Source organism: Lissotriton vulgaris, chromosome 2_1 (assembly GCF_964263255.1).
Source record: "Lissotriton vulgaris chromosome 2_1, aLisVul1.2, whole genome shotgun sequence".
Taxonomy (NCBI): domain Eukaryota; kingdom Metazoa; phylum Chordata; class Amphibia; order Caudata; family Salamandridae; genus Lissotriton; species Lissotriton vulgaris.
The window spans coordinates 458,441,892-458,467,471 of record NC_141687.1 but is presented as its reverse complement, the minus strand read 5'-3'; the positions used below and the strand labels follow the sequence as shown (position 1 = coordinate 458,467,471).

The following is a 25,580-nucleotide window of genomic DNA, read 5'->3' as shown; positions in this document are numbered from 1 at the left end:
CCCCCTACCCACCACCACTTCCCCTCCTAACAAGTCCCCAACCCATCTTACTCACCCTCTCACTCAATACTCTCCACACTGGACCTCAATCCCCGCTCGCAATCCCACCAACCGCCCCCGACGCACCATCAATCCACTTTCGGACCACGACATACACATCCTCCTCCGCTCATATGTCCCATTTCCCCAAAACCACATAGCAACGACACACCTTTCCATCCCCACGATTCACTCAAACCCACTTAGGCCCCCGACAAAACAGCAGAGGCTCCGTCCCTAATAACCCTCTACCACCCTTTTCACCCCCCGGCTCAAGTGCACACTACTTAACTGCAGATCGGCCCCTAGACACTCCGACATCGCAGATCTCATCAAAGCACTGGACCTTGATCTAACCATTCTGACTGAAACCTGGTTAACTGAATCTTCTACACCTATCATGGACATCCTAGTTCCGCCCAACTACCACATCATTAGACTTGACAGGTCCGGCAAGACAGGCGGTGGAATTGAATGCATTTATAGGAGCAACCTCTCAGTTACTAGAGTCCCTTCCCCCTCTCTTTCCTCCTGTGAATACATCTGCCTCGATGTCATCAGCGTGGCAAACCTGTATGCTCTCTACACGTCGTCTACCACCCACCTGGGGACAACCTCATCTTCACCCGACAACTCATGGACACGATCCCAACCAATTCCGGACGACAAAACACTCAAATTTTCCTTGGTGATTTCAATCTCCATTGGAACGATCACAATGACGTGGTGGTAAATAGTCTCAAAAATTTTACCAACGCTCTTGACCTCACCCAAATCTGCAACAGCCCGACCCATGACGAAGGCTCTATCCTCGACCTCATCATCTCCAAAGAGGACTCTACCCAACTTGGGTCAATCCAACCCTGTGACTGGTCAGACCACCACATTATCACATTCTTCATCAATGAAAAAGTTATATTTAACCCGGTTCAATCCACCAAATCCAAGGTCTGGAAAAGGGACCTGAGAAACTCAACCCCAACCCTTTACCTTCCCACAGCTGCAATCTCCTCCTTCCCCCTACCGGAGCCTCTGACGTTCAATTTCTGACCGATCACTACCTCAAATCTATGACCTCAATAATCAATGAGGCCGCCCCCTTGCAACTGAAGAGAGTCTTCACTAAGAACTCTAACCCATGGTACGATGGTAGACTCAACGAAGATAGACGTGCCATGCGAATGGCAGAGCGCACCTGGAGATCAGCCCCTTATGCACTGCACCTTAAAACTCTTAAGAAAAAGAGAAACGCCTACTTTAGGAAAATCAAGCGCTCAAAATCAGATTTCTTCAGCCTCCAGCTCGACCAAGCAAAAAAAACAGACCAAGAAAACTGTTTGAACTAATCAAAACACAATCCAAGGAACAACCCCAACAATCACATAGCATAATGGGTGATATACCATCCTGTGAAGACTTCTCTGCTTTCTTTAATCTAAAGACTGATAACATAAGGAGCGATCTCCTCAATGACTTAAGCCTTTACTCCAGCCCCCACAGCATAACACCCACTGAACCAAAAAACAATGCTGCATGGTCATCCTTTGAACCTTCTCAGAAGAAACAATTGTCAAATTGCTCTGCACCTTGAAACCCTCTAGTCACCTCACAGACCTCCTTCCTGCTAACGCTGTAAAATACTTTATCCCATTGCTCCTCCCACTTTGGACCAAAATTATTAACAGTTCACTTCAACAAGGACTCATCCCAGACTCCCTCAAAGTGGGACAAGTCACGCCTATACTCAAGAAACCAACAGCTGACCCTACTGACCTAAACAATTACCGTCCTATTACCAATATCCCCACCCTGGCCAAACTGTTGGAAAAATGCGTACAGCTCCAATTGACAAAGCACATTGATCAGTTTGACCTCCTCAACCCTCATCAATCAGGCTTCCGAGCAGGACACAGTACGGAAACTGCTATGAGACACATAATTGATGACGCCCTCCAAATCCTAGATCAAAATGATACCTGCCTCCTCATCCTACTTGATCTCTCCTCAGCATTTGACACCGTCAAACACGAGAACCTAGTTGAGCTGTTAAACACCAGAATGGGTCTATCTGGGACTGTTCTCAAGTGGTTCACTTCCTTTCTGCATAACCGGTATCAGAAATTCAAGAGCAACAACGCGATGTCCCCACCTGTGCCTGTAACATTAGGTGTCCCACAAGGATCTTCCCTATCCCCAACATTGTTCAACCTAGTCATGGAGCCACTCACCACCTTGTTACAAGCATCTAATGTACACTTTCACATGTACACCGTCGACACCCAACTCTATCTCAAATTACAATCCCCCGAAGACATCAAACTTCTGAACTCAACGCTCAGAAACACCCAATCATGGCTGGCCGATAATCACCTCAAACTCAATGCTCTAAAAACGGAGTTCCTTCTGATCTCACCTCCCGCGAAAATCTCCACCACTCAAACTTGGCTTAAGCACCTAACTACACTCAATGTCCAACCTGCCATCGTGGACTCCGCGAAATCCTTAGGCATAACACTTGACGCCAATCTCAACATGCAGCAGCATATCAGCAAGGCAACTAAGGGAGCCAATTTCCAAATAAATACTTTGAGGAAACTTAAACCCTTCCTCCCAGCTAAGGACTTCCAAACTGCAGTACAAGCCCTAGTCATTCCTCGCATAGACTACGGAAGCGTCGCCCTCTGCAGACTCCCCCTATCAACAACCGCACCCCTAAGAGCCTCTTTGAACGCTGCCGCAAGACTAATCACTGGTTCAAAAAAAAAAACCTCATATTTCCCCCGACTTAAAATCCCTGAACTGGCTGCCTTTTGAAGCCAGAATACATCTGAAAATTGCCTGCATGACACACATGGCTGTACACCACAACTCACCCAGCTACCTCACTCAAAAGCTGACAATATCAGGGGGCTCAAGAACCACTAGAAGCACAAAAAAATCTCCTTCTGAAACCTCAAAGATTCCGGAAGGAAAAAACGTATAAACGCTCCTTTTCAGGAATGGCACCCAGGATCTGGAATGCACTCCCTCCCGAAACCAGGCTTATCTCCTCCACTGCATTTTTTAAGAAAGAAGTAAAAGCTATCCTCATGGCTAAATTCACCCGAACTTTTACTTTGGATCTATTGAAGACTCTGCACCGATTTGTACTATTTGTTTATCTGATTGTCTATTTGTACTATTTGTTTATCTGATTGACTATGCTCCTTCATGTACCTACCCTATTTTGCTACTCATTTATTACCTACAACTATTTTGTACTCAAAAAGTCTGTTTAATCACTCTTGTTTTTCTTACCCCTTGTTTTTGTAAAGCGCTCTGATATCTGCAAAGATCTTGTTCGCTCTATATAAAACTTTCAAAATAAATACAAATAAATACTCATGAAGCCAAGGCTGTATCTTCACAAATGAGTATGCTCAAGAACATAGGCCACAGTTGAGATTGAAGTGTACTAGATACATAGTGACTTCACTTGGTCTACCTACAGCTCTTCCTGTGTGAAATATAAACATTAACTTCAAAGCTTCTGAAAATATCCTAGACATGAGGAAGCACTGAAAGGCATACCAATAACAATTAATGACCAAGGTTCGCAAAGTGCAGGATTACACTGAACCAAATATGAAGTTTCTGGTTTGAAATACATTTTATTTAAGAATGTAAAATACCATCCACTTGTAGTGACCCATCGCTTAATACCAACTGAAATTAAAGCGATGATCACTCTAATAGGAGGGTGTAGAAAAGAAAGTGGGCTGGCTATTTAATTTTTAACAGCCAGTTGTACTGGCCAGCATCTGACTGGTTCCAAATTGTTTTGTTTACATCTAAAACAAACATTTCAGCTAAGTCTTTTAGTGTAGCCATTTCTAGAGTTTTAAGCTTACTGTTATCAGAGTGTGAGGTGCAATAAAGAGCCCCATCTGGTGAGGCAGATATATGTTCAATAGCTGTTCCCAGTCGTGGAAGGAACTCTTTCTTAATTTCTGCTCCATAACGCCACTGTACCAGCACAGACTCCATACCACCGCTCAAGAAGCTGGTGCCTGTGAGGGGGAAAAAAAAGTAGGTCAGATTTCGAAAGGTCTAAGAAAACGCAGAAATGCACTACATGTAAGGTTATATAATGCCAGCGAAGGCAGCATATGCTCAAATCAGCGAAAGTGAAGCTTCAAACAAATTATGAAGGCCCTATTACATATGCAATAAGAAATTCACCCCCACACTAGCTCATAATGCCAGAGCTCTGCAAGTTCCATCCCAAGTGTACTGTAACACTTGGGATGGATTTGAATTAGACATGATGGAAATCTAGAAAAATGCTCACTGCCTTGAAAAGTGTGGTACAGGAATCATTCTTAACCTCATTCTACTTGGGACCAAATCACAATAGATAAAACAGAAACTTTCAACACAAGTTTTTCCACTGTCCAGTGCAAGACATTTTTGTTCAGACTTTCCCCTTAAAATAACGTTATTTCATTACTTGTGTGTTACTGTAGTATTTGTAAATGCAAAATGAGGAAGCCATTGTAAAATTATCATAGCTTAAAAAAAACTCAGTTGTCGGTTTTATGCAATTGAATGTTTCCTACATCTACCATGAGCTCTAACTAGTAAGTCACCCACCATAAATCAAAAAATAATCTATAATGATGTGTAAATGCAACCAGATGGTCCAAGAGCCCTTGTGATTTCTCCTTCACATCAATAAGTCCAAGATAGGCCTGGAGGAAAACCATCCCGTTCCCAAAGCCAGAAACCTAGTTTGAGACCATTACGCCAGTTAAATTATTCAATTACTACAAAACAAAAATTTGTTTGTTTACCTTCCGTTGAAAAGATAACATCAATCACTCGGTCATGGTGCCAGTGGAGGGAAGAAAATGTGTATTCCTGTTTGTGATGAAAGTTTCTCCTGGAAACAAAAGAATGGTTACCAAGTGATTCATCCAGGTAGAGGTTTGTTTTTAAAAGCTTATAATAAAATGGGAAAAAGGCCCCAAAAGTTAAGTCAAGAGAAAAGGAGTTGTGCAAAGCTTGCGAATTTCACACACACAACGTCACTTGTAAGTGAAGTTTACCAAAAAGAAAAGCTGTTAATTGATGGGGTTTCTCTTTCAAAATGTGCCACTAAAAAAAAAAAAAAAAATGCAACTCTTACATAAACAATTTTTTACATTCCATACGCATACTTCAGGCTAGAGTTTTGAAAACAAATTACTAACTCATTTACTTCAGTTCAACTTTCAAATTGCACACAGGATCTCAGTCTGATGGCACTTGTCACAGCACAGGAGCTCATTACTTCAATTACATTATAAAATGGTAGAGCACCTGTATTGCCAGGTGCAGGATTCGGGCTATGCTGCAAATCTGGAAGTAATTTTCTAGTTCAAAAACAGCAAACAAGTTTGAACTCAAGAAGCAATGTTGATGTGTGACCATCTGGACGGAGAAAGCAATGCTAGAGTAAAGAGAGGGGTAACCAAACCCACCTCCATTCCTTAAAGAGCAAACACCTAGGCGAGGACCTGTTAACTGGAGCACTCTGTTGAAAACACCTCAGAGAACTTATGTGGCAAGAAGCCATGATCATACAGCAGCCAATGCCGTATACTAAGCATCACCAGACAAAGTGACAATGCTTTACTGCATGAGAAACAACTGGTGGACCAGCAAAGTTCCCAACATCCCGACCAGACCTGGGAGTCAAAATCGTGCCTCTAAACAACCATACTTGGGAAACAATGTTTATCCATGCTTTTGGCTTAATCTTCCCTAGGCTGCAGTCATACCTCACAAATGGTTGCAATATCTATTTGGCTCTCACAGTTCTAGAGATTCACACTACCTGTTCTAAGATGAGGATTTCTGATGTTTAGCACCCATACCTTTGTCAGTGCTAGTCCACTCCAGTCTTTTGTCCCCTTTAACATATTTTAAAGAGGGCAAGACAAGCTCCGTCCATACATTATCCCCTTTTACTTTGGAGTAATAGGTTTTGGGGCCTAAGACAATGAAGGCTGTTTGCTGAACTCAGCATCCACATCGTGCTGCCAATCTGGCATGGGGAGTAGTAGAAACTGTAGAACAGGACTCATTATGAGTATTATGTTTTATCCACTGACTATTCTGATAGCTACTCCCTTAAATAAAAACCAGCTAAGAGGTTTCAGAAAGAGTTATCAATGAGATAACCGGTTTAATGCTGAAAGCAATGTAGCGCCCTTGTTCAACCTAATTCAGTATATTTACATATAGTTCCATTTTAACAATGCCAGGGCATTTAGTTTATGTGTTATATACTTTGACATGTAGCAGCTGAGTACTGGTTGTCTACTACTACCTAAAGCAAGCCTTAAATGCTGCACATGGAGAGTTGACTTACTCAGAAGCAGTAACTTGGTTATCTAACTGTACACACATACTGGCCACCCTGGGACAGCAGTGATAAACAATTTCTAATTACCACAGATTTTGTTTCAACGCCCCAAGAACAGTTCTCAAATTTTTCATCTTAATGGTTGAAAACCTAGACACTAGACTAAGGCTGCCACATAAGTCAGTGAAACTGAGGAAAATATATTAATCACTAAAAACATCAAATCAGCAGTTTAAGGACCTCCGCTATGGAAGTATTCACCAGAATTGCGTGACATTTTACAGAGCAAAATAGGACAGCATTTCACGCATTTGCCATATACCATGTGCCAAAGGTGAGGTGAGTGGGGGGCCGAGACAAACTTATTAGCATCGTTTACATCAAAGAAACGGTCTAGATCTTGGATATAGAGAAAACCAATGTGGAAATTTAGTCATGGGGAATCACACTTTTAGCATGTAAACATTTTCTTATTAAGGTTTATAACTGACGTTTTGTTATAGGTGAAAAATGCATATGTGCTAATGTAGAAATCTGCCAGATCTTGTTAATTCTTCAGAGAAAGGATTTCACAATTCAGATGTAAATTGTATGATTGTTTGCTGCTGTTGAATTTAGGCCTAATGCGGGAAACCATGTTGCATCAAACCCAAGGCCATGTAGACTGTAAATATTTAACAGCTTCAACTGAAACTAAAACATTCCTATCCCAGCATTAGCTAAAGGAAAAGCCAATATAAGAAACTGCAACCAAGACTCAGTTAAAGCCTAAATCATGTAAGAACCTTACCAAAGCCGAATTCTACCATCTTCGTGACCCGTAGCAATGCAGTCTTCTTTAGGATGGCATGCCACACAGGTAAAGGTGTTGTTCATGCCTTTCTTATTTGCTGCACTTAAGGGAAACCTTGAAAAGAAAATATCTAAATTCAAATAGACGAACATAGCTACAATGGAGGACAAATCAGCAACCTTGGAATACGTCTACTACTTTGAGACACTATCTTAAAAGAAAACAATTATATGTGATATAGTGCCCACAAATCAGACAATGCATTGTTCACCAATACAAGTATAGGAAAAATAAATAATTAAAGATAAACAAACTTGCAAGTGAAGGAGATCTGCTTTAGTGTTCCTGAAGCAGAGAAGACGATGTGAAAATTTGAGAAGCCTCATTCCAGACTTTCCTTTCCCTAGTTTTAAACTAATCCCTCACTCACACCCAAAGTAATATTACAACTCAGCATATTATTGTTGAAGGCTAATATTGAATATTGCGTTATGTTCTGGTGGTCACATATCCAGTACAAAATTTCTGGAATAAATTCACAAATAAGCTACAAAAGTGACAAAGTATTTATACCAGGAGAATTATATGTACACGCTTGAGGAATGGGAACACTACTGTATGCACTAAGATTTAAAGCTTTAATGGGAAAAACAGTCAAAATAGGCAAGCAGCCTGTCAGTGAAATGGGCAAGCCCTGCAGTCTAATTACAGGAGTACAACTTGTCGTTTGAAGGTAATCATAAGTAAAACAGGTGCGCACGAGAAGGGACAGAGAGAACTTCTTTCAATGTGCGCTCGACGGCCTACCACTTGGAGGGGACAGAGAAGATGAACAGAATGAGCAAATGTATTTATAGATGAAAAGAGGAAGGACGCCAACTTCCAGGGAGACGACCCCCGATTCCAACGTGGAAACTAAACCAGTCGGCACTGGAGGATGCTCCTGGTCGTGCATCACTGCACACGCTTATCGAAACATACTTTCACATCAATGCTCATACAGCATCCTCTGTTTAAGTGGAGTGGGAGGCGTTCAAGGTAGTTGTAAGGGGCAACACGATTGGGGCGCACAGGAAATTTTAGACCTAGAGGGGAACATACGTAGGTTAGACAACGCTCAGGGAACTGAGGACACTGCCCACTTATCCCTGCAGGAAATGCACGCGCGATATAACGATAAACTAAGGTTTTGCAACCATAAGGAATACTTGGATAGGGTACAGAGGAAGGAAGGGAAAGCTGGCCGACTGTTAGCAAGGTTAATCAAACCGGAGAAGGGGGGAGATCCAATAAATCTGAAAGAAATCAAGGAAGCCATCTCGGCGCTGGCACCAGGCAAAACTCCGATGCCAGACAGCCTACTAGCGGAATTTTACCAAAGGTTTGCTGACATGCTTGCGCCACACCGTGCCAAGTTGTATACCGAGGCATATGAGCGCGGGAACTGCCCAGTTTCACCGAAACTGAGTTAGTGATCCAGCTCCCAAAGACCAAGAATCCAATTGCTGGAGTTGCGGAATACAGGCCTCTCTCCATGCTTAATTCAGACTTTAAAATCCTAAGTAAAGTACTGGCAGGTAGGCTTCTCCCACACATGCGATCCCTAGTTCACCCCAACCAAAACAGATTAATTCCCTCTCTCATTACTTCCTATAATCTCTGCAGACTCAACTATCATGTGGAAGCTCCTATCAAACAACAGGAAGCAGTTCTGACAGTTGACTTGGAAAAAGCTTTTGATAGTTATCTATATATTTTGTTGGAGGTAATGCTACATATGGGTCGGGGGGAGGGGGACTGGGTGTGGCTTCTTTATGCTTTGCACAGAGCAAGGGTCAAAACGGGCATAACAATCTCTAGGCAATATCGGATCTCCTGAGGGACCCGGCAGGGGTGCCCTCTCTCTCCCCTTCTTTTTGCCCTAGCAATAAAACCACTTGTGGAGAGGATCTAATAGGGAGGAGATGGGATTAGCAATTTGGGGTGACAGCATAATATCTCCTTTTATGCAGGTGATTTGTTGATCTATTTGGAGGAGGCTGTCACAGGCGCCCACATGGCTATGCAGATCTTAGACGGATTTGCGCGGTTCTCAGGCCTCAGGGTCTATACAGCCAAGACATTTATTTCGCCCAGACCTGAGGCCTTGACAACTGGCATACTCTGGGCTCAAGATACAATGAAGTACCTGGGTATACATGTTTTTCACTCCTTAGAGGACTTGAAGGAAGGGAACCTGAATAGACCACTGCGTTCACTTAGTTCATGTGTGCACTTTTGGCGCACTCTTCAATTGCCCATCATGGCCAGGATTTCGCTATCTAAAATGGCCATGCTGCCCGCCTGTTGTACTTTTTGTCATTCTCCCGGACCGGATGCAGAGCAACTGGTTTCGCCAGCTGAATACCCTTCTACGAGGCCTGGTGTGGGGTGACGGGCGCCCAAGGGTGTCCCTGAAGACACTGCAGAGTCCCATGGCAGAGGGGTGGCTGGGAGTACCGAATTTTGTATATTATATGCTGGCTGCCCAATTACAGTGGTTGGCGCAATGGGTAGAGGGAATGAATGTGGAAGGCACATGTCTAGCTGACCCGGGATCCTGCCCTAGTCTAGTGGTGGCAAAACGGCTCATACCGACGAATACCCCATACTGCTAGTTACTACAACGCACAGCCATGCAGGCCAGGAAAAGGTGTCAGAGTAAAGTGCAGCAATCCTTTAAATACACACCCATGTTACCATAGGTGGGATTGCCCCACGGTGATCCCCAGTCTGTATTTACAAGCAAACAATTAGCGCTGGTCAGAAGCGGGGCTGGATAACGTTGGGGATTGCTATTTGGATAAAGTATTGATACTGTTTGAGGACTTGATGACTGCTGCGGGCTTCCCCCAGGACAGTTTCTGCAATACGAAGCACTGACCCGTACATTTGTGCAGCTGTGGGATAAAGGGTGGGAGGAACCAGAGATGCATCTGTGCTGCATGCCTTATTTACCTTCAGCACAGTGAGACATCTAGTGAAATGGTTTTAGGTTACACTAATAGCAGCGTCCCTCTGCCCCTTGAGTGGGCTGCGGGAGAAGAGGGAAAAAATTGTGGTTAGGGAACTCACAGATACAGAGTGGCGTAAGACCTTGCTGTCCCCCAAAAAGATCTCTAGGGACACACGCTTAAAAAATATTCAATGTAATCATATTTACATGTCTTACATGACACCACATCGTCTCAATGTAACAGACAGGGGGCATTACGACAACGTCCAAGAAGTGCTCACCCATAAACGGTTTTTCGACATATGACCTGGGACTGTCAAAATATACATCCATTCTGGGAGGCTGTGTTAGCCAGGATTAAAAGCACACTAGGTAGGGTATTGCCACCCACGGTACAGGTGTGCTTGTTGGCCTTTTCCCTAGGCCACCGAAACACATGGCCAGGAACAGATTTATAGATCTTGCACTGGGACTCGCTAAGCGTAGAATAGCGATGGAATGGATGTCAGCAAGTGGGCCTCAGTTCGAAACTTCGAATAAAGATGCCATCTCCAATAGCCGAGCAATGGAAGAAAGCGATGGAGACATGGGAAAAGCCAGGTAGCAAGAGTAGTGAAGAGGAAGAGCTGGGACAGGTAACCTAACATGGAGGCACAGACTGCCTTGGGCATCCAGGGAACTGATAGAAGTTGGCGACACCCCATAGACTGTTGAGCTGTAAGGGAACTGGCAGTTGGGAGAGTGGATATGGACAATGATGGGGTGGGGTGGGGGGAGCCCACCCTGTCCTACCTGTGGACTAACTGCTCTGAGAAGGCTATATCGGTATGGATCACTCACATCATTCTTCTGCACAAGTTTCTTTTCTTACTTTTTAATTTTTGGTTTGAGTTAAGTAATTAGAATAGCATTTGTGTTGAATATCAGTGGTATATTTGTATCTAGGACCGATGTTGAAAGGCTACCCATCTCAATGACGTAGCAAAAGCTGAGAGACTGGAGCAAGAAGTAGATAACATTGCCTTGAAAAATGGAGTAAGCATATTACTGGATTTTTACTTTTGACTACAATGTGCTATGCTTGATACTGAGATTGTATAAAGTACTATGTAAGACAACACCAATAAGGACAATAACTAACAATGTGTTTGGGGAAAAGAAAGTAACTGAATTGTAGGATTGTAAATTTACTTTTGTACAGATTGTATATGTGATAAATACAAAAGGCCAGTAAAAGTACGTTAAGAAAAAAAAAAGATGGAGGACTAGTCCGTATAGAATAATTTGCCTCCAATTCTACAGTTCTTAATGAGTTACATACCAGGAGAAATCACCCACTTACTAAAAAAATTAAAATAAAATAGATCACAAATCAAAGCTCATGCGTCGCTAAAAGCAAACCACATGAATTAATGAAAAGGACTACATATGGCTTAAAAGATTATGTCAAAACAACGTACTAATCAAGGAAATGACACGTTGTGCACATTGTGTTTGGATTGGATTTAAATTTATTTATATTAATTTGTGATTCTTACCTGTGTACCTTCCTATTTTTGAAAAAATAAACTGAAAGCCGAAAACTCTTCCCCGAAGCCACAAATTTCCCCTGTAAAAAATAAGAAGATGGTTGTGTTAAAGAGAATACTCTGAGCTTTTGGTACTGTCCTAGTAAGTAGGTGCGGATATGTGGGAGGACAGGAAAAATGACCCATTTTATAGAAGTGCTCAAGTTTAAATGAGGAAGTGAAGCCAGGTGCAAAGTTCTTTCAACAAAGCGCATGCATCTTAATGTGCCCGCATGCCAGTGTCAACACAGGTTGCCTTAGTCAATAGCTCAGAATTTTAAAGAAGAGACCTAGTGGATTTACCAATGCTTTGTTTAATATGGTGGAAAACCTCCAAGCAGTGGACACTAAACCAAACGCACAACCGTGTTTATTGGGGTCCAGTAGGAGACCATGAAGTACTATAGTTGATTATATTGCCCCTGTAAAAGTACATATACCCAGGATTCCACTGTTAGGCACACATTAGCAGCACTATCAGTAATGCTATATGTAGGAAACACAACTGGTTTAAGTTTGAAAAAATAAATTAGCTAATGTCCTAAAATTAGAGCAAAATCACCAGAACCAGTATGATTTGATTTGGTTCGGCTCCACATACAAGGCTATGTAAGAACAAGAAAAAAATATACTAAGCACTGCACAAGTTCTGTTTACTTTAGGCATATAGCCTCAATTACAGAAAAGATAAAGGAGACAAGCACATCTTTTGTTCCTTAACACCATGGCTGCTTGAGATATTCCTCTCCTGTGATGGGCCCTAATAGAAATGGGTGTGGTCATGACGAGCTCAGCTCGTCATGAGCACACGAGCACCGTGCCTCATGACGAGCTCAGCTCGTCATGAGCACCTAAGGGGTTAAGTTAGCTGCTGGCACCAGGCAAAACAGGTGTTCTTTTACTGGAGGGAAGGAAAAAAAAAAAGAAAAGTTCTCACATCGCGCCCGAATGCTGTACACTTAGGCGACCGGCTTATGTCTTCTAAAATCACCGACAGCTCCTTGGCTTCCACCTCTTGTTCTGTGGATTTTGGAAGTTTCACAGAAACCAGCTGAAAAATCTCTGTTAAGGAAGGAAACAATATTATTAACTCTGTATTCAGCTACATTGGATACACAAGAAATTAGACACTTGCAGCTAAGCTCCTATGGTAGGAAATGCAGGTAAAAACAAAAATCAAGGTGTCACTGCAGGGGCCCAAAAGTTTCTAAGAATACAGATTTCTTAACCACATCGCTGCGGCGGCTATTCCGCCGCAGCGCTAATTGGGTGGGGCGGCCGCATGCTGATGCCGGAACCGCTCCGTCATCAGCCGCGGTTGGGCTGTGCTCATGACGGAGCGGTTCCGTCATGGCCCCGCCCGCTCAATAGAACGCGCCGCGCAGGCAGGGCCATGACGGAACCGCTCCGTCATCAGCACGGCGCCACCGCAGCTGATGACGGAGCGGTTCCATCATCAGCATAGAAAGGGTTAATTTTGAAGGAAAGGCTTTAAATGGTCTTCAAACATTGTCTCTCTCCCACACCCACCCACCCACCCCCCCCCCCCCCCCTTCCTCCGGAAAAAGGAAAAAAAAATGCCCCGCCACCCAGAATTTTTTCTATTATTAGTCTATTAAATTGACAATGTTTGAATATATCTAGACTTATTTAAACATTGAAGTTAAGTTCTGCTACGGTTTTAAAAAGGCAATTAAATACGTTATTGCCAAACATACTATTCTGGTCAGGAAGGCCTTACTAACACCAACGTGTAAAAGCATCCACCGTGTGATTATTAGAAATGAGGGTGGGGGTTTGGACTATTTGTAGTCCCTTCCCTTATGACACATACTCCCAGCTAGGATATAATTGAACAAATATGTTAGTGATGGCCGATTTTTAGATCGGCTTACTGATGCTCACTTTTGTCAGCTTAAAACAAAGCAGTTTTCAGCATAACGCATCTTATGGTCTGAGCCTGGTGCTCCAGCCCGCTGCCCCTAAATCTCCACCCCCCCCCCCCCCCCCCCCCCCCTTTGAAGAACCCTGCTCTTCAGTGTTGCAGGTCTGTTTCCTTAACTGTCAGGGGTTTATCACTTTGGTAGTAGTAATAATTCTCCCACATGGGTACTCTCCACCACTGGAGGGACCCTTCCATATGACTTGTTGTTTCGCTTGGTTTGGTTTCCTGTTGGGCCTTGTATCTACAAACATATCTTCAATGTTCTGTCCTTGTTTAAAGTCAAATAACCGTTTCTGGAATTGAGCTTTGCTAGTGTTGAGGATGTTCCAAAGTTAATGCTTTTTTAAACACTATCAGACAACCAAGAATATGTGGTTACACAAGCAAGTTTCATTAGGTGGCTGCTCAATAGTTTCTATTAGTGCTTCCAGGGTAATTTTTGATTGCTCAACTTTTGTGTCTTTCTAGTAATTCATTCAATTTACTTCCTTTCAGTTAGCTTGTCTGACAAGACTGCTGTATGTTCACTGTATCTGGGAATTCTTAACAATTTCTACTTAAATGGAGGAACTAACAAGGTCAAACGCTCTGCCCATAGACACCATGTAATTAGTGGTAAATTGTTCCTCTATATTCAAAGCGGTTTCCTTTTAGCACTAGGGTTGAAGATTGGATTGGAATGATTTAATCCCACTCACTATTGTGAGGAAGCTCCTCTAGGAAATGTAAAGTGGCAACCTGTGGTATACTTGTTTAGAGTTCTTCTGCATCAAGACTCATTAAATGTTCGTTCACTTTCATGGTTTAAACAGGTTTGTCATGCCATGGTTCACAACCTTGGTAAACCTCAAATATGAGGGCATTTTCCTAAGACCACTGGTATCTAAAAATCTGCTAAACATTAAAGGGTTCCAAAATTGATACTATCCCAGATATTATAAGATGGTTTGAGGGCTTTTGTTTGTTGGGTCAGGTGTAAGAACGTAGGACATTGTGTTTGTTGACTTCTAAGAATTCACACTCAGTTTCGGAAAAGATGCAGAAAATGTCAACTAATGCACCCAATGAGAACCTGGGCACAGGGTGGCGAGTTTAATTATCAGTAACCCATGTTGAATTATATTTGTTATTGCCAAAAATGCATCACTTTAAAACAGTTTACAGGGTTTGGATAAACAAAATCTACAAGTAAAGCAAATTATTTTTAACATTATATATGTACCAAACACCTGCTTGTGTTTATGATCAAGTGGATGATTTCCCTAGAAAAAGAATTCTGTTCCAGGTATTCACAATTATATCTGAATCCAATAGTTGTCCCAAAGCACAGTTAAAATAAATGTTTAGACATTATGTAGGAAACGGTCAAATGTGTTCCTGTGAGCCAGTTCAACAGTGGCAAAATAAATTGCATTTCTTCAAAAAGCATATAATGTACTAGTTTGCCTGTTCTGGCTATGAACCCTGGGTGTTATAGGTAAATTAAAACAGCAAAGTGATAGGAAGAACTGTTTTGTGGAAGAGGTTCTGCCACTGTTGTAATACTATAGGTTTGGTTCACAGGTACTGAATGGCAAATATCAACAGTTTGGTAAACGGGTACGTGCAAACTCCTTGGAGTGCAGAGACCAGAATAACAACCACCTCCTGCTTCTTTTTTTAAATGTATTTAGAATGTTTTATGAAGAGCGAACAAGGGTATCAGAGCGCTGTACATAGGGTTGACTGAACAAAAAGATAGACAAGTACATCAAATCAAAATTTAGCTTTATTCGATTTTTAAGTCAACGTACAAACCATAAAAGTGCAACATTACATTTGTACGTCACATATACCATACATTTTGAAAAAAAATCTTAACAGACAGTATTTAAGAAATCTAAAAGCAATAAAAGGCTATGACCTGACAATGTACTCTAGTTGGGAGAGAATTCATAGGATTTTCATACACTTAATTGTACTTTTCAGAAATAGAGCAATGCATCTTGCAAAACATTCATTTTCTAAAAACTGCAACACTTGGAAGGCAGGACGACATTGCCTCACACCCCATAATTTTAGTATAGGTTTAATCCACCTGCTCCCAATAAAATGTACAAAAAAGGACTACATACATTGATGTTTGCATGTAGACTCCATCACAGGGACTGTTTGGTAGGTTTCTGGACCAATTGTTTGTGGTCAGAAAACGTACCAAATGATGAAATGCATTCAGACTAAGGCGTGTGAGAACGAATCTGTCATACCCACTTGATGTATTGACTAATGTATGGTTGTATGCCATTAGTGAGTCGCATCATTTGAATGATTTAGACCGTAGGCCATGATGCCTCGTTGGCAAATCTATCTGCCTCCAAATGGGACATACTTTGTTTTTTAAAAGCCTTCCTAGAGATAGAGCTCATGGACAGAGGATCATGGAAGCAACCTGACTGGCCCAAATCGTACATGAACTTCTTTATGTACTTTAGCCATCTAATCTCTAGTGCGTGATCTAGTTTAAGACTATCACTTAATACATCACGGTTGAAAGTGGTTTTAGATGAAGACCAGATCCAATGCCATAACAGAGCTGGTTGCATTTTGATTATGTCTATGATATATGGCAAACCCAGCTCTGTGTGGCAAATATAAGTTGATGTGCAGCTCGTAACTGCCAATAAATATCTTCGAAATTAGTTCTCCACCTTCTGTATTTCTGTTAGGTCACAATATCCCCAAATCCCTGCATAGTAAGTGGCTGTACTAAGACACTTAGCTTGATAGACATAAGGCAGCTCAACTGAGGGTCGCTTCCCTAATTTCTTTGAGAAATTTACCAATGCTGTATTTGTTCTCATGAAAAGAAACTTTCTGGCCTTAATAGCCTGACGCCATGTGCCCGTTACGTCAATTAAAATTCTTCTGTAAGGGTATGTTAAGAGTTGTTTCCACCTTTTGGCTATCTATGTATACATCTCTCAGCTTCTTGCTACCTGTCCCACATCTCATTATGTAAGTTTCTGGAGGTGTTTACTCTTAAACCTAGGTTTTTCATAAAATCATTGTAAGTATCGAGTGCCCTTTGTAATCGCATTGGTGTGCGTGCAATTATTACAGAGTCGTCCGCCTAAAGAAGGGCGGGTATAGGACAACTGAGGTAGATCCCGGCACCTCTCGGTCATGGATTGCTCCAGACAATTGGTGTATAAGGTGAATAGGAAAGTTGCCAGGACCCAACCATGCCTAACCCCCTCTCCACTTTGAACAGCGCTGTACACTCTCCATTGGGCCCAAACCTTACCTTTGCGTTTCTGTAAAGCTCCATTAAAAAATGAATTATTGGTGCCTCCACACCCATAGAGATCAATATGTTCCATAATTTTTTGTGGATCACGCAATCAAATGCGGCCGTAAGGTCAAAGGCCAGATACAGTCTTCCCTTTCTCGCCATGCTGTATTTTCCCATGAAAATTCTTAAATTAAGACCCTGTTCGATATTGCCCCACCCCTCCCTAAAACCAAACTGAAGGTCTGACAAAAACTTGTTGTCGTCTACCCATTGTTGGAGCTGACTGAGCACTATGCGTCCTGCCATCTTGCCCAATGAGTCCAGCAATGATATACGGCGGTAGCATGCTGGGTTCGGTCTGTCTCTCTTTATGAAAATAGGAACCATGATTGACTGACCAGGAATCTAAAAATCTGGTCGCGCAGGAAGCTGCTAGCACTCGCCACAACTCTATATTATGTCTAAAAATATTGAAAGGTACGCCGTCAGGTCCAAGTGCCGTTCCTCCCTTACTGGCTTTTAGTGCGCATAACACCTCCTCTAAGGTAAAGGTTAAAACTATTGGGAAGTTTGTTGGCGAAGTCTCTAAGCTTGGGGCACTTACAGCTGTGCGGTCCACTGCCTCTACTTTTCTATAGATGTTGGAAAAATATTCACCCCATTGTTTTCCATCAATAGCAATTTCTATAATAGGGGTATTTTCTGTTAAAAGAAACAGGGTCTTTGCCACGTGTCAAAAGGCGGTACTGTCCCAATTCCCGCTTGCCTCACATAAATCAACCCATGTTTTCTTTTTTATCCTAACTGTTCGTGATTTCACAGCCTGATTATAGGCCTTCCTGCACGGTCTAATTTCATCTCCGTCTCTCTTGGTTTTGTATAAAGCACGTTTTAATTTCATGTAGGCTTTCATACATTTGTGATCAAACCACCCCTTCACATGTCCTTTTTTTAATTCACGCTTTAAGGTGTACCTAATTATTTCAGTGAGTTGTGCATAGGATGCTATGTGACAGATTCATTCAAGCAGTTCATGAGCAGTTTATAGATATTCTCGATTACTTTCTTGGTGGTCTTATATGGGTCAACCGTGTTCCATTTTAGGGAATAGCCATTCTCTTTATCTATTACCATATTTTGAACCGCGTAGATCCTTTTGCCATGGAGCCTACATGTTTTAGAATAGATATGGACACACTCGAGGGAAAATGGTCACTTATAGCATTCTTGTGTATTTTAAAACATAACAGGAGGCAAACCTATTTGATGTAATAATGAAATCTATAATCGTACTCAGACCTCTACAATTAAAGGTCTGAATAAAGGGAATTGGTGGGGAACGTAGTGTATTTGCAAAGCCCAAATCCAAAGCAAATAAAATCTCATTTAGACAATTCCCATACGAGGAGTGGGGGGAAGTAAAGTAAAGCTGCCATTTTGAAGCTCCTGAAGTGTATTCCTAAGTTCCGTATACATGATCCTTCCGAGCGAGGTTATAAAAATCAGAACACTTTTACGTTTAGCCAAACTCAGTGGCACAATTTGATAGTTAGGTTCCGAAATTACAAAGGATATTTTGAGTGTTATTAACACGTTTGAAACAGAGATACTTAGGCCTCCCACATGTGGATGGTATAGCGGGAGTATGATAGGTCTTTTAGCCAGCTACATGTATTTCATTTACGGTCCACGTCTCTTGCAGACAAACTACATTGAATTTCCCCACAAATTCGTCCCAAAGATGATTGGTCAATTTGGATCGCAGACCCGCTATGTTCCAAAATAGGATCGAGATACTATTCCCGTTGCCAATATACTCGTTAATCGTAGCAGGTGCTACCGAAGAAAGTGCAAGAGTCTCTAGAAACTACTCCCCACTTGTCCCCAATCCCATTTCATGAATACAGTTGGGGATAGTGGCTGTGGGACTGACATTTTCATATTGGATTTCGCTCTTGTTCTTTAGCGCATCCGCTATTCCCATAGAATCGCTCCTGGGGCTAAAGCCTAATGCATCAGCCACTGTCTTGATATGGTCAGACATTTTACTTGGGATAGCTATGGGTGAAAGTCAATCAATCTCATCTAAGGACAGAAGTATTGCAAATCGGTTTCCCACCGGTACATTATAGGTATCATGCGCTCTGATCTTCGGGACTCAAAAGTAAAAGGAACAATGGGGTGTTGAAACATATCAAACTAAAAGCCTGTCATTCCATTAATAGGCACTGGTCTAGAGTCTTCATGGTGGGTATTCTGCTGCTGCTATGAAACTATTCAGGTACCCAGGGGAACAATGTGTGAGTGGGGTTCTCCTGTAAAGAAGAGCTGCTGACCAATCTAGATATTGCTGACGTAGTGACTATAGTTGAGGCCTGGAGAGAGGCTCCCCGAAAGACTATGAAAGGAATCTTTTTGTTAGGATCGTTTTCGCCTTTTTAGGTCTCGCCTCTCAATGCGCATGCGCATTGAGTAGAGCGAGACGACGATAGGGGCTTAAACAGACCGTACCTAGACTGGCGATTTGATGCTGTGCCCGTGCGCTTTTAGGTCAATGCGCAAGCGCATTGACCTAAAATGCGCGTGCACAGCATCAAATCGCCAGCCATCTGTTGCCCAGCTTGGTGCCGTTCCACACCCTGCAGCATCAAAGGCTTTCACGCCCGGCCGGCCGTGCTTTCAGTTTCACGGCCGCCAGGCCGCGTCTCCTTATTGAACCTGTTTAACTTGTTGTGTCTGTAACCACGTAGTCCTCTCTAACTTTCTACTGCACTGTAGCCACTTAGCCCTCATTCAGTTTCACATGCTGTAAGCAATTTGCTGCCCTTCCCGAACGGCAGGCTCCCAGTAAGCACTGTTTCACATTTAAAGTTGCTCATAGAATGAAGTCATTTGCCATTCTGGCTGCAGTTAGTAACTCCCCCGTAACTTCAATTTCGCCGGCACTGCTGGGGGAACACTCATCTGGCAAAAGTCAGTTCTTCCACCCACTTTTGACCGAACCGCCGCTTCAGTTTCATCGGCACTGTTGGGAACGCACACAGCCACCAGCTTACATTCCGCCAGCTCTGATGAACAAGCACTCGGCGCACTTCAGCGTATTAATCAGACCACTGCACCTTGCGGACCTCTAAACAGGGTCCCTCTCATGTACTGTGTGCCTGCCAGAACAACCATGTGCATGCACATTGACGCCGCAATCTTTGTCAATTTGCTCCGGTATCTTACTCTGCCAACTTGGAAATCTGATAATTAGACATGTCATGAGATCTCATGAATCGGGCTGGTGAAACGAATCCCTCTTATTCTATCCTTGTCGCCACTAAAATATCCTTCTTCCACGAAGTAAAGTTACACAGATTGGCAAACGATGAAAGAGCTTTATTAAGATAGATGCAGTAACAAGCCCGGCAGCCCACAGCTGCATGAACACATTCCAAATCACTCTGGTAGATCACAGCCCCACAACATTCCAGCTCCATGTACCCAGATGCAACAGAAAGTAGTAACTTCAAATTAAAATAAATTAAAAACTAGTATCTATTTTAAGCACCCCTTTCCTGCACCCTTCCTTTCTTCGCTCGTATTCGGTTTTTTCTCTTTGCTTCCATTTTTTTTGCTTTAAGCTTGTTCCTCCTCGTTGGGCACAGCTGCTTGGATGTTGTGCTTTATTGGTCGCTTCATATTTACAAAAAGCGCTCACCGCACACGCCCGCTCCCCCTCCTTGGCTACAGCTGCTTTGGACATTGCGCATTATTGAACGCTTTATATTTACAAAAAGGGCATGCCGCAAAATCTCACTTTAACTTAAAATATGGTAGCAGCAACTCCTGTGTAGCTGCTTTATATTGACCAAAAAAGCACTCACCGGGACGTCGCACTTTAACTTTAAATATTGTATTTTCATTTACAATGTGACGCAACGTACTTCAGATTTAACATGCCAGCTGCGCACCTTACTTTTGTGCTGGGCGGCTCAACTGAATCTACTTTTAAAACATTTGTATGTTTTTTTCAACAGCGCACCTTGCCATGCTACTTTCACTATGGTATCCATGCGTCTATTGTCAGCAGCTCACCGCCCCTTTAAGATGCATGCTGTCCTCAAGGCCTGCTCCTCCAATTGGCCACTGTATTTACGTGACTTTGTAGAGTCGGTCGGGTACAACATGGAAACACATTGCTTGAAACAAGACGGAGGGCATTGCTGTGCATCATTGTTTACTTCCAGCCACACACGTTGCATGGTGTTGCGTGCTACTCTTTTAGCCAAGCTCTTCAGCACCCCAACGTGACCCTTCAAGGTATCAATTTTTATTTTGTGCTTTTCTTTCAGTATGCCGAAATGGGCGATATGCAATCCGACTGACGGAGAGGACTCGGGTCCGCCAGGCTTACCTGTCTCACCTCTCTTGGGGCCTGGAGAAACACAGAAGAACTGAACGACACGGATCCGGAGGAAGGAGGAGAGTCCTGCTTCTTTAATTGGGCGGAATTGGACAGAGACAACGTCACAGGGCACGCCCCCTCGGCTCAGGTAAAGGCCGCCCAGGAACCCTCACAGGTGTGTTTTACACTCGGAGGCGACGGAGGGGAGAGCGACGGCTGGCGAGGAGAAGCGGAGGACGAGCGGAGTTCGAGAGCAGAGAAGGAGGAAAGGTGGGAGCTGAGGAGAGAAGAAGAAGTAGGAGCGGAGCAAAGTCGGGAGACGGAGGAACATCGGAGGCAGGAGGCAGAGACAAGAACGGAGGAGAGCGAACATCGGAGAAAGGAGGCAGAGACGAGGAGAGAGAGAGGAGCGCGGAACGCAGAAAGCTGAGGGAAGCAGAAACCGACAAGCCAGGAGGCCAACAGGAAGGCTCTTCGCCCAGCCACACTTCGAGGGAAGTGTGGCTACCAGAGGTACGATCACAGCTTTCGGGCTGGGCGGGCTTTAAGTGGGTTACACCCCCAAAGTAATTCCTCTCTCACATTCTATGCACTACCCCTCCCTCACTACCCAGCACCATAGACCCTAGACGGAGAGTTGTGCACGTGTGAACCCTCACACCCTTCCCTGTGCTATTAGGCTGAACAGTAAGCTAAAACGCTGTTGTCTTTCTTCCCTACACGGACGAGACGTCAGGACACCGTGGAGGAAAAGGCTAGGACCACCAGTCCCAGAATACACCGGGACGAGCGGAGATCGGCGGCCGAGAAGCGTCATCAAATGCTCACAGAAGAGGCTGAGACAGCATTACCATACTATCGGAAAACCATACACCGAAAACGAACCTTTAAGCTAATAAAACCTGCGTTACCCAGATTACCGGTGTCTGTCAATCTATTTGAGGGGACTGTAGCCTCGCCCACACCCACGCTCAACAACAGGGCAGCCCCGAGGCGCCACACCGACCCTCCTGGTTCCTAACCGGGCTACGCATCCAAGTTTTTAGAATAGTTAACAGTGGTTGTGGCCAAGTAGATGAATGAACAACTCGTCTAGCAACTCTGAGCCGTTCTTGGATTTGACGTCGCAATGTTAGTAAACTACGCTGGGGTAAAAAGTCAACCAGTGTACCATTCAGTATGTGTCCATGATCCCGCCTACGTTTAAACGCTATACTTGCCCAACTTCGGTTTGATTAACCTTGTGATCGTTAACACCAGTCTGCTCTGCTAAGAACTTGCTGTGCTTTGACACAACTTGCTCATCCTTTATTCTTTTGTAGCGTGTTTTGTGACAGCGTTCTTGGGGATCGTGCTCAGTAGCTGCTGTTTGCACAAAGATCTCTGCAGCGGAAACGCAACCCGCGCACGCCTCCCACACCTTTGAAGTGAAGCTTAGCTTCACTTCAAAGGCCCCTGCTGCTTCACACTATTCACGGCCGCCAGGCCGTGTCTCTTCCTCATCGCCACTCTCCCCGCTCCGCCCCCTGCTGCGGCCGTGTCGCATTTCTCCTCCCCCCTCCAAACAGCAATGCCCTCCATCTTGTTTCAAGCAATGTGTTTCCATGTTGTACCCGACCGACTCTACAAATTGGGCTCAACGTGAAACCTTCAAGGTATCAATTTTTTTCTGTTGTGCTTTTCTTTCAGTATGCCGAAATGGACGATATGCAATCCGACCCTCCTGGTTCCTAACCGGGCTACACATCCAAGTAAGCGCTATACTTGCCCAACTTCGGTTTGATTAATCTTGTGACCGTTAACACCAGTCTGCTCTGCTAAGAACTTGCTGTGCTTTGACACAACTTACTCATTCTTTATTCTTTTGTAGCGTGTTTTGTGACAGCGTTCTTGGGGATCGTACTCCGTAGCTGCTTTTTGCACAAACATCTCTGCAGCAGAAACGCAACCCGCTAATGCATCTTAATTGCTCTTAATAATGTGTAGCTCTCCTACGCTACAAGTGGGGTGTTTGAAACTTTGGGAAAGTTACACTGAATTACATGAAACTTAACTCCATCACTCTATTTTAGCATAAAGTGCAATTTTTGATATAAGGGCACATTTCCCACTGGAAAAAAAAGCGCAAAAACACAAGTGCCACAAGCAACAGCTGCTTGCGTTCTGACCGTTCACATTGGTGCAGGGAGCTCCGTGTCAAAGCTTGCCGCAAACGACATAGAATTCCATGACGTAATGATATAATTTTGGGAATCTCCTGTCACAAGCATAATATGAAAAGCCTGAAACTACATGAATAACATTGCATTATTTTAATTTCGCAGGAGCATAGTTTTCATTGCAAGAGTGATAAATGTGTATAGAAGCTGCCACTCAGTTGAGGACAAGGTCTGGAAGCTGTGCGGGAGAGTAATACTGTGAAGGCCAGGGCTAAGCTATAGGCCGCCGTCTGTGTAATCTCCAGCCATCGCCATCTGTTCCCCCTCCTCAGCCGCCAGCACCTCCCCTCTCTCCCCCCACACACAGCCTTACTCGCATTTCTCCTCCCCCTCCCCAGCCGCCACCACCTCCCCTCTCTCTCCCTGCACACAATTATCCCGCACGATTCTTCTACCCACAGACTAGTCGGTTGCTGCACATTTAATTAAATCAGGAATACATTTTGCCCACACACACACACAACCCCCAACACACGCAACACACACATACCCACCCCCACCCCCACACACACACCCACCCCACACACGCACACCCCCCACACACACCCACCAACAACATCACTATGTGCTACCACAGCATCACTGAACGCCACAGCATCACTCGCCACCACAACAACTGGCACTTCTTGGGTTGCCTTGTCCTACAGCTAAATTCGAACTGTTCTGAACTAGAGTCTGATAATTTTCACAATTTTGTAGTAAAACGATCAAAGAGGTACTAACTTAATTTCGACATCATTATTGAAGTGCAGTTTATCTGGTCTTCCTCAGTACTTCGTACATCTCTCTAGAGATGTGGCATAACGACCAGAGCTGCCATCTAAGTCACGCAAATACAAAACATGTTGCATTACAAATGCTATAGCTGTCACATTCGCCAAAGTTATAACTATTGGCATTGTAAATGACAAAGCTATCAATTTAGCTATTTTAAAAACCAACACTAAAATAAAATATTTGTCATTTACAAGACCAATAGCTTCAACTTTTCTAATGCGAGACCTATTGCAATTCCAATGCATGTTTTTTATGTGAGTCAATGGGTTTGATCGCACCTTGGGTGGTAAGGCGTTCCAGATCCTTGGGGCCGATCCAGTGAAGGAGCGTATGTACGTTCTTTGTTTTCTGTATCCAAGAGGTTCAAGCCGGAGTTTGCACTTCTTAGGTAGCGGCTGCAATCTGTGATTCGAATATTTTCTGCCAGTTAACTTGGTTCGTTAAAATGTAATGCTTTGTGTGTGTGAGACGGATGAATGACGCTACAACGCATACTTTTACCACGCATGCCTTTACAACGCGGTTTTTACATCGCATGCCTTTACAACGCATAGTGCTTTCGGGCTCTGGATAGTGAATAGTTTAATTTACTATTCCAACTCCAGTCCCCGTGGATAGTAGGGTAGGTGTTGGATAGTAAATGAAACCTATTCCCTATCCTAGAGCGCCCCCCAGCGCAATGCATTATAATGGTTTGCGTTGTAAAAGTTGCGTCGTAAAGGCACTGCGTTGTAAAAGTTGCGTTGTAAAGGTTGTTTACCGTGTGAGACAAGCAATTTTCAGTTGGGTTCTTGCCTCGAGGGGAAGCCAGTCTAGATACCTAAGCGATGGGGTGATGTTGTCAAAGCGTCTAGTGCCTGTTACCAATCTCATTGCAGCATTTAGGGTCGTTTTGAGTAGAGCTGTTCTCAGTTTGGGTAGACAAGACAGGGTCTGCTGAACAGTATTCTACCCTTGAGACCATCAAAGATTGTCCTGCTTGTTTGAAGTCTGGAGGTGGCAAATATGGTTTCAATTTCTTCAGTAATCTTAGTTGGAATGACATACTGCGCATGGTAACACTGATGTGAGCTATCATGTTTAGGTTATTGTGCTCCAAGGGATTTCGTGGAGACAATGGTAGGTCTGCAGTTGAGGGTGTCTAGGTGCTTGAGCCAATCTTGGATAACTGTGGAGCTGTTTTGCAGGGAAAAAA

At 43.5% G+C, this 25,580-nt stretch overlaps 1 protein-coding gene across 1 annotated transcript in view; it reads right to left on the bottom strand.

Moving 5' to 3' along the window:
- Positions 1-25,580, bottom strand: part of WDR75 (WD repeat domain 75) — a 155,282-nt gene that overhangs the window by 114,960 nt on the left and 14,742 nt on the right. Inside the window, exons 5-9 of the mRNA XM_086955353.1 lie at positions 12,721-12,845; positions 11,754-11,824; positions 7,218-7,334; positions 4,872-4,960; positions 3,930-4,088 (exon numbers count right to left, since the gene is read on the bottom strand). Coding sequence (XP_086811479.1) covers positions 3,930-4,088; positions 4,872-4,960; positions 7,218-7,334; positions 11,754-11,824; positions 12,721-12,845 — 561 coding nt within the window. The remainder of the gene's footprint in view (positions 1-3,929; positions 4,089-4,871; positions 4,961-7,217; positions 7,335-11,753; positions 11,825-12,720; positions 12,846-25,580) is intronic.